The 8631-nt window shown below is 34.9% G+C and overlaps 2 protein-coding genes and 1 long non-coding RNA gene across 4 annotated transcripts; all 3 read left to right on the plus strand.

Moving 5' to 3' along the window:
* Positions 1–1242: 1242 nt before the first annotated feature.
* On the plus strand, positions 1243–3998 carry LOC144569865 (uncharacterized). 2 transcript variants are annotated; one of them, XR_013516169.1, is made up of 4 exons: positions 1243–1448; positions 1973–2295; positions 2895–2990; positions 3713–3998. It is a non-coding gene; the product is annotated as an uncharacterized LOC144569865 (long non-coding RNA). The 2 variants fall into 2 exon arrangements; XR_013516168.1 differs by lacking the exon at positions 1243–1448 and having other exon boundaries at positions 1861–2295.
* A 1086-nt stretch (positions 3999–5084) lies between these two features.
* LOC144569637 (uncharacterized) lies at positions 5085–6138 on the plus strand. The gene is made up of 3 exons (XM_078320101.1): positions 5085–5338; positions 5417–5544; positions 5887–6138. Exons 1-3 carry the CDS (start codon positions 5207–5209, stop codon positions 6125–6127), a joined length of 501 nt encoding a protein of 166 aa, XP_078176227.1. The 5' UTR covers positions 5085–5206; the 3' UTR covers positions 6128–6138.
* Positions 6139–6408: 270 nt separating this feature from the next.
* LOC144569638 (putative cytosolic iron-sulfur protein assembly protein 1) lies at positions 6409–7326 on the plus strand. Its single transcript, XM_078320102.1, has 4 exons — positions 6409–6537; positions 6621–6695; positions 6837–6935; positions 7211–7326. Exons 1-4 carry the CDS (start codon positions 6439–6441, stop codon positions 7283–7285), a joined length of 348 nt encoding a protein of 115 aa, XP_078176228.1. The 5' UTR covers positions 6409–6438; the 3' UTR covers positions 7286–7326.
* The last annotated feature ends 1305 nt before the right edge of the window (positions 7327–8631 follow it).

Raw genomic sequence — 8631 nt, forward strand, 5'->3', positions numbered from 1 at the left:
CCTTTCCCTTCTCATAGGATCCGATCTTAAAAAAGACGGTGTCAATACTTCCATTAAGAGCTAATTCAAAGAAGTTTTGAACTGCAACCGTGCCTCTATTTTCCATTTCTCAAGGTCAGTACTTTAGAAGATCAGAGAAAGTTGCAGTTTGCTTTTACCATAAAATTTAGCCAACTTGCTGTTTTCAAACGTTGATGAAATCTTATAGGCTATGCCTTAAATCCTCAAAATATTATAGCCTAAAGAAAAAATAGCAAAGAATAACCTCGACAAATTTCAAAATCAAATGACAACCAAAGAAAGAGAAATTCAAATCACCGAGTGGTATCCAACACTGATCCTGAACTGCTGTGTTGACGATACAAATTTGGATGGAAATAAGTGAAATAAAATTCCTAAAAATATGAGATAGATCTGATGTGTATCTGATAGCATTTAGAAGACATCTACGAATTTAGATCACCCCTTGACATTCAAGAAATCAAGGAATACAAAATGCCAAATCAGACTGCCAAAATCCATAGTATAGAGAACCAACTGTGCTATGGATTGAAACAAGGCTTTCCCTTTTGATCCAGAATCTGAAATTTTACACAAACACTTAATAACCAATTTACTACATGCCTATGAACTTAAAATGATGGGTAGTGTTAAAGAAATTTGAAGAAATTGTTAAAAAAAGAGTATCAACCTGATGATTGCATAAAAGTCAAAACATATTGACATGCCCTTCTGCAAATTGAATAGAAATCAAACCATAAATTCAAATGACATGCTTTCAACTCTCAAAGACTATTTGTTCACTCCTCTATCAAGTTGTGAACTTGAATTAACCAAATTCAATTCCTAAAGCTCCCAAAATGGAGCCTCAAAATCCAAGTTTCATCAGTTTGCTGAACTGCCAAACTTGCATATAAAACATCAAAGAATCCTTATCGATATGATGCGCCAACCATAACACTAATGTATTTATTCTACTGTTACATCGGATTTGCTGCTAACTGGAACTCTCCTATTGTAGTTTGATACTTTTGTTGGCTAATATTGTTGGTTTTTCTTTCTTTTCACATGTAAGCAAATCTCTCTTGTCAATTTCCCTTGATGACAGTAAACAAGTCTCACTTTTCCTTAATGATAGCGATCAAGCACTATAGTTGTATTGCATCATCTATTACTTGCTCATGCATGAACAAATATTTCAATATTATGTAATTATAGTTGCTTCCATGTTTAAATTAGTTTGCACAAATTTGGTACTTTTAGCTAACACTTTCAACATTACCATATATATTCAGATGGCTGCTCGGAAAAATATAACGCCCGTTGCAATGCTTAAACCTGGAGTGTATCGACAAAGAATTAGAGGAAGAATCACAAAATTCTGGACAGCTCTCAACGCAAAAGATTGAACAAAAATTTCTCACGACTATATATTTGTTGACAAAGAGGTACATTACTGTTATGTAAAACTTTTCATATCTTCAAACGTATTTACAACAATTATTTTCATTGCCATGCATAATTTCCTACCAATTTTTTTTTTACCTTCGTTAATTTATCATAAGTTTAATATTAGAGACTTTGTTAAATTTGAAGGACCACCATAAGTAATTTATAACTTCCTGTCTATTATTCGCCAATTAAAAATGTTTCATTTCTCCCAACATTTAAACTAATTGTAGACTATTGTATTGGTTTTAATATGTGCACGAAAAACCTTACTTTTATTTAACGAAAAAACAATTAATTATGTCAGAAAGATGCAATATTTCCAAATATGTCCTTATCAACACAAACCAAAGAAAAACCAAAGAAAAACCATCTTACTGCTGTTACAAATGCAAAACCAACGTACGAAAACCTATGCCATGGTGAGTTTATTACATTAAGAAACCAATAATAAAGTTTTTCAAAACTCATCAATCTCTCCTACAATTATTATTAATATATTTTTGTTAAATTCGTTCTACAGGCTCAATTTCAGCTTGATAGTTACTGACGATACGAGTGAGGCTCAATTCAGTTTTATTGGAAAACTAGCCGAGGACTTGGTTGGCTCTTCAGCACAAGACCTTTTAAACTGGTCCAAAACCGAAGGAAAGGAATACTTACCGCCAAAATTTAGCGAGCTGACGAACAAAGAATTGTTGTTTACAATAAAATGGGAAAGGAACAGGTTCACACAAGATAGCATCTACTATGCATCTACTATCATGTGACTAACATATGAGATGTACCACCAATAACAACACAGCAACTACCGACAACACCAGCAACGCCATATCAAAAAAGCAGGTACTAAAAATAAAACACAATATTTTTCTCAGTTTTTCAAGTAATTCTGCACAAATGCTACAAAGTCATTGCCACCTGTGACTTCTCATTTTTCTTTATTCAAGTATTGTTGCCAATGAGGCATAGTGCTTAATAGATACATCATGCACATAGAGTATTAGATTATAATTAGCTTACACATTTTGAATGCAATCTATGTCAATATCTTCAGTTATTTGTCTTTTTAGCTTCACATAAGTTAAACATCCCAAGAATAAAAATGCTATAGGTGATAGTTCTCTTATTACTAACCTGCATTTCAATATTAGGTTTGCACTTTTTTAGGATTTGTCTTAAATAGAAAGTCTGATATCTTCTCAGTTTCACTTTTGATATACAACAATAAAGAGGTTACAGCTACTTTAGTTGGTACAAGGTAGATGAAATTCAAAACTGAAAACAAGTTTCCCTGATGAATTATCTCATGTATATACAACTAAAAAAAAAATGCCTGCTACTTTATTCCGACCAGCTTGAGTGCTACTTAATCTGTTTCTACTTAATGCCTTTTCTTTGAAATCACTATTTAATCTATTTCTACAACTAATTTTCTCATGCAGCTTTGAATCACAACCAAAACTTCCAGCAACTTCTGAGACAAATAAAACAAGCAGACCACTGTTTATACAAGAATTGTCGAAAAAGCCACGAACCAGGTAATGAAATCTTATATTCATATAATATTCAACAATACACAAAACTTTATAGAGAACAACCAAAAAGACTGTTACGTAATGTTAACCTCTCTTCTACATAATGTACTCCATAACATCACTTTCACCATTCTGTCATAGGCCATCGATAAAAATATGTAGCCCATAACATTAGGCTTATGCCTTCTAGCAATCATGCTATTTAAATTATCATCGGCCTCATCAATTTTACCTTCAATGCACATCCCATTAATCAGATTGTTATAGGTCGCAATATCAGATTGATGACCTTTATGGCCTTCTAAATTCCACCTGTATGGCACATACCCTTCATAAATCTGTCATCTACAACATCCATTACCTTCACAATTTCACTTTTTTTTTATGCAACTCATAAAACCTAAACCCTCAACCACAAATCAGAAACCAACAATTATAAACTTAAGCAACCTACCTAAAAACCCCATGAACTCCAAACCGCCCTAAACAATTCCTCATATAGAAACATTGCAAAACACATTATTAACATCTTCACAATCTATTCGTTAAACCAAATTATATTCACTATGCCTTACAATAAGAAATCCCCTATTAAGAGTTTGGATGAAAAATATATAAAAAAAAATGCACTTCATTTTTTACTAAAACAATTGAATAAATTAAAGTAGTTCAATCATTTCCGAATTACAAGACAAACTAACACATATCCTTATTTTAAACAACAGTGAAAGCAGCAGGAAAGCAAAAGAGAAGAAGGCATAACTGAGCTATGGTTTTTAAAAAACGTTGACATATTTTGTTAGTTGTAAATACTATTTTGTGTTGATAGAGATATCAACAAAACAGTTATCTTGTCAGACAAAAGGTATGTTTGGAAGATTTGCCATAAACAGATAGCACGCATACACAGAGCATGTTATCTCTCTTCCAAACATGATCTGCAGTCTAGACTTACCTACTGTGAAGTGTTAGTTTTTGTTGTTTAAAGATGAAAACATGATCTATTACTTGCGCAATTTCTATAATGTCTATGAAGCTCACCACCTTATATATATAACATCTCTATATATGTTCTTCCATGTCTTAAAAACAATTGCATAATAGTTGCCGAAGCAACCTTTCAAATTTAATAGAGGTAAGAAGGGCTTTGAGATTCGTGCAAGTTGTAATTGATCGATTGAGATTTCTCTGGCAATTAAAAGAACAATACCGTCCATTACATTTAATCAAACGAAAGTTTCTAAACTCAATTTATAATTTGTTTGTATCTAAGTTACCCTTTTTTTTATTAGCAAACTTTTTATTAACATTTTTATTCTTATCAAACTACTTATTTTTAATATGTCACAAAAAAAATTGTATGTTATTTTTATGAAAATTCTTATTTACAGAATTTTAATTTAATAATTTGTACATTTATGTAATTTAATAACATCTTTTTATAACCTAATTCATTTATGTAATTTAAATGCACATATATAGATATAGATAAATGAATTAGGTCATGTAATTTAATAATTGAAGTAGGTGGCTAGGTGGCTTGCTCTACACGCAAAGCAAAGGACTGTGGCTCTCTGTTGAATCACCATCAAATAAAACACGATTCATGTGGAATGCACTGGCACCTTTAATATTCGGGCTCTCTGTTGAATCACCATCAAATAAAACACGATTCATGTGGAATGCACTGGCACCTTTAATATTCGTGCAAAAGCAGATGGAGCGGTCAAGATCTAAACTCACAATTTATGTTACCTCAGGTGCTATCATCGTCTTTCTCCTAAAACTAAAAAACTCAGGTGGAATTTATGTTATCTCCGCTCTCTCTCACTCCTCCATTCCATTCCAAATCTGTTTGATATCTTAGAAAATCCAGATCGAAGATTCTTTCCATTTTATCACAACGGCTAGCTCCTCCCATACTTCTATCTATTTAGTGGCATTTAGTTCAGTTCTTCGGAGAAAGAGCGAGGTAGAGAGAGAGATCGGGAGAGCCCTCTCCTCTCGCGCCAAGCCTCCGCCTCTCATACACCGATCGAACTCTCTTGCGCTAGCCAACCGACTTTCTCGTAATTACATAGCGCTCCAGATCTCTAATTCATTCCTTTTCCTGTTACAACTCGGGAAACTCTTCCTTCTTCTTCTTCCTCAGATCTATCAAACCTCTCTCTCTCTCTAGAGAAGTAGAGAAGTGAAGAAAGTCATTGTGAGAGAGTAAGATGCTTCGCTTAAGGGCATTTCGCCCGACGAGCGACAAGATCGTGAAGATCCAGCTTCATCCCACGCATCCATGGATGGTCACTGCTGATGCCTCCTATCGCGTCTTCGTTTGGGACTGGGAGCACCGCCAGGTTTCCATTCAACTTCATTTTTTCTCTGTAGGAATTACGATCAATGCATTGTAAATCTTCACTGATCTGATATTTCAGATAATATACGAGCTTAAAGCGGGAGGAGTAGATGAGAGGCGGTTAGTTGGAGCAAAGCTCGAGAAATTAGCAGAGGGTGACACAGATTCCCACAGAGGGAGGCCCACAGAGGCCATTGGAGGAGGCAGGTAACTCAATTTTACCCTTCTTTAGACCATCATTTTTCTAGAATCTTGGTACTGATATACAACATTCAGTGCTGAATTGCATAATACCATCTTGCAAGTTAACTGTACATACTGTTTCAGTTCATACCATAATTAGGTATACAGTTCTGTATCATACTGGTATCAATTATGGAGGTACCTTACTAAAGCAAGCTTGTATTGACATGCCAGTTCAAGTCCATCTGGGATGACCCCTTTCACTTTGATTTGTGTGTAATGGTTGGTCTATTACAGTCAGTGCTTCTGGTTGACATGGAAAATTACAATGATGCCTTTACACTGACGAACCATCTTTCTGTAAAGTGTGAAGCAGGTTGGTTTCTTTGACGATGACGTGCATTACTGGCAGCACTGGCGTAGCTGGGCTGTGGCTTCTGAGGCCCCAACTGCAGTGAACCAAAACTCCTCTGCTTTTGGTGGTAGCCCAGTGACATCCACTAGAGGGAGACATTTTGTCGTGATTTGTTGTGAGAATAAGGCCATCTTTTTGGATCTTGTTACCATGCGGGGACGGGATGTACCCAAACAGGAGCTTGATAATTGATCTCTACTTTGGTATGTGAAAAAAGCTTCTTCTTGTGAATCACTAAGCATAATAGGATTAAATGTTATGCTTTTCTTTTGTTATTTCTTCTAAAAATATGACCAAATTGTCCTCGTGATCTCGAGAGTGAGGTAGTGGACATATTTTGGTGTTCTTATAAAATGTTTGTTAATATTCAGTAGTACATGACCCATTTGGTTAATTAAGCGTGCGCAAGACCTTTTTCTTTTATCCTTTCCATTTTTTCGATTTTTAATGTTTGAATATCACTTGAGCCACCAGTAAATGTTCAACTTTTCTCTTATTATAGTATGGAGTTCTTATCTCGGTCTGCTTCCAACGATGGCCCACTTGTTGCTTTCGGTGGTTCTGATGGTGTTATAAGAGTATTATCAATGATTACATGGAAGGTTATATGAAGCTTCCTAAATTGATTTTTTTAACTTTTTGGTATATTTTAATGAATCATGACTGAAGATGGTATACTGTGTAGATGGTCAGAAGGTACACGGGAGGTCATAAAGGCTCCATAGCTTGCTTGATGACATTTGTTGCAGCTAGTGGTGAGGTAGCACACAACACTAACTTTTCTTTTAAGACATGGTTAATTTACTGGTACTTGTTACTACATGATATGAATTTTGATAAATTAGACTTTGTTATAGTTGATGCAGAATTTTTTTTTTGTTGTCTATTTTGACCTTATCAGCAATTTTTGGTATCGGGCGCTAGTGATGGCCTTCTTATACTATGGAGTGCTGATCATATCAATGATTCACGTGAACTCGTTCCAAAACTTAGTCTCAAGGTAATTTTTCCTCCTCATTTGTTTAGCATGGAACTTCGAAATTTTGAGGAACGAATGAGAAAAACCAAAATTCAAATTTATGCTTTTGATGAATAGAATGGGACTCCCTTTCTTATTTCAGGACAGCACTTAATTGTATTTGTAGATACTATGTATCGCACTTCAGTCTGAAGTTCTCAAAATGCACAAATTTAGTATGTCTAATAAAGTGCCTGTTCTTAAACTGCTATCATATAATAATCTGATTTTCTCATTATTTTATTGGGTGTGAACAGGCACATGACGGGGGTGTTGTTGCAGTTGAGCTCTCAAATGGGAAGTGCACCACAACTCATCACCATTGGTGCTGATAAAACTCTTGCAATCTGGGACACAATGACATTTAAGGTATATTTACTAGAAGTTAAGCAACATTTTCAGAGCATCACTTGCGATTTCGAATTGTGTCTGTGATGTTTGCTTGATAACTAATAATGTAAAAGTTGGGAATATGTTGTGAGGCACTGCTATAGTATGTTCCTACTGCCATTTTGGGTAACGTGGCCCATAAATCCCATATATACTTGCTTTTCACATCTATTACTACAATTGTGCCCAGTGATGACCTCAATTTCCCGTCCTTTTTTTTGTTTTTGATTTAGGTATGCTTATTTGTTCATGCTGGTTAAGCACTTGCATTGACTTTCTCTTCTTTGTTTATATTTTGTCCGCCAATTTACTGAATGGCTGTTCAAGTGCCAGTCCTGTCTGTTATTATATAAATAAGGATAAATAGTCAGTATAGTCAGTATAGTCCTGTTCAAATGCCAGTCCTGGTGTTAGGCTCATGCCCTTTGAAAATCATGACATTTGGAAAATCAGGTTTCTCCTTAGTTTGACATTTGTTTAAATTTTTAGTTTGATCTGTTTACAAAAAAAAAAAAATGCCTTGTCAATTTCATTTTTTTGGTATAGCCCACTAAAAAGAGTGCTATAGGTCATGACATTAGACTCATGAGCATTGTCAATTTCATTTTCAGTTTGGAAATCATCGCATTCAGCAAATGTGATACTTTGTCGTTCCCTCCTTTCTTGCGTAGCTCTTCTAAAAGAGTGTTGAACGTGGCACACGTCCTTTTGGAAATCATCACATTGAGAAAATTTGATGCCTTCTCACTTTCACCTTAGTTTCACAACTTGTATAGGCCACGGCATTAGGATCATGTCCTTTGCAAATCATGACATTTAGGAAATCTAATGTATGCACAGATCAAACTCACAGCAGGTAGATTTCTTCCCTTAAATTGAGAAAAAACGTATGGATTAAAATCACAGCAGGTAGATCATGTCTAGGTCTCCTTGATCCAAGATTTAAATTGTCAAAATGGGTGTTTCAGTCTGGTTTAAGCATGGTTATGGTTTGCATGCTGTACTAGAACCTCAGGGAGTTTCCAAGAATTTTAAGAACCTTTAACTGTGTTTAATCTTTATAACAATAACAATGGTGCTAATTGGCACTGTTTAGAATAGTGAATTTCTGTCACTTTTCAAATTGAGTTGAGGTACTTCTTTGTGGCTGGTTTTTGGCTCCTATGTTGAGTGAATTGAGTTCATTGAAGTTTGGTCCTGGGTAGTAGGCAAGTTTGTTTATAGTTTAGAAGTGCTGCTGGGAATTTTTCGGTTTGATCCCTATGTTTTATTAGATAAGGTATTCCAA

The sequence above is a fragment of the Carex rostrata genome, chromosome 18 (assembly GCF_964058835.1).
Source record: "Carex rostrata chromosome 18, lpCarRost1.2, whole genome shotgun sequence".
NCBI lineage: Eukaryota > Viridiplantae > Streptophyta > Magnoliopsida > Poales > Cyperaceae > Carex > Carex rostrata.

Bases quoted from the DNA above. Each gene is read 5' to 3' on its own strand.
- LOC144569637 (XM_078320101.1), top strand. From the start codon at position 5,207: ATGCTTCGCTTAAGGGCATTTCGCCCGACGAGCGACAAGATCGTGAAG. The intron at 5,339-5,416 runs GTTTCCATTCAA...CTGATATTTCAG, and splicing joins GGGACTGGGAGCACCGCCAG to ATAATATACGAGCTTAAAGC. The intron at 5,545-5,886 runs GTAACTCAATTT...CTTTCTGTAAAG, and splicing joins GAGGCCATTGGAGGAGGCAG to TGTGAAGCAGGTTGGTTTCT.
- LOC144569638 (XM_078320102.1), top strand. From the start codon at position 6,439: ATGGAGTTCTTATCTCGGTCTGCTTCCAACGATGGCCCACTTGTTGCT. The intron at 6,538-6,620 runs GTTATATGAAGC...TATACTGTGTAG, and splicing joins TATCAATGATTACATGGAAG to ATGGTCAGAAGGTACACGGG. The intron at 6,696-6,836 runs GTAGCACACAAC...TGACCTTATCAG, and splicing joins TTGTTGCAGCTAGTGGTGAG to CAATTTTTGGTATCGGGCGC.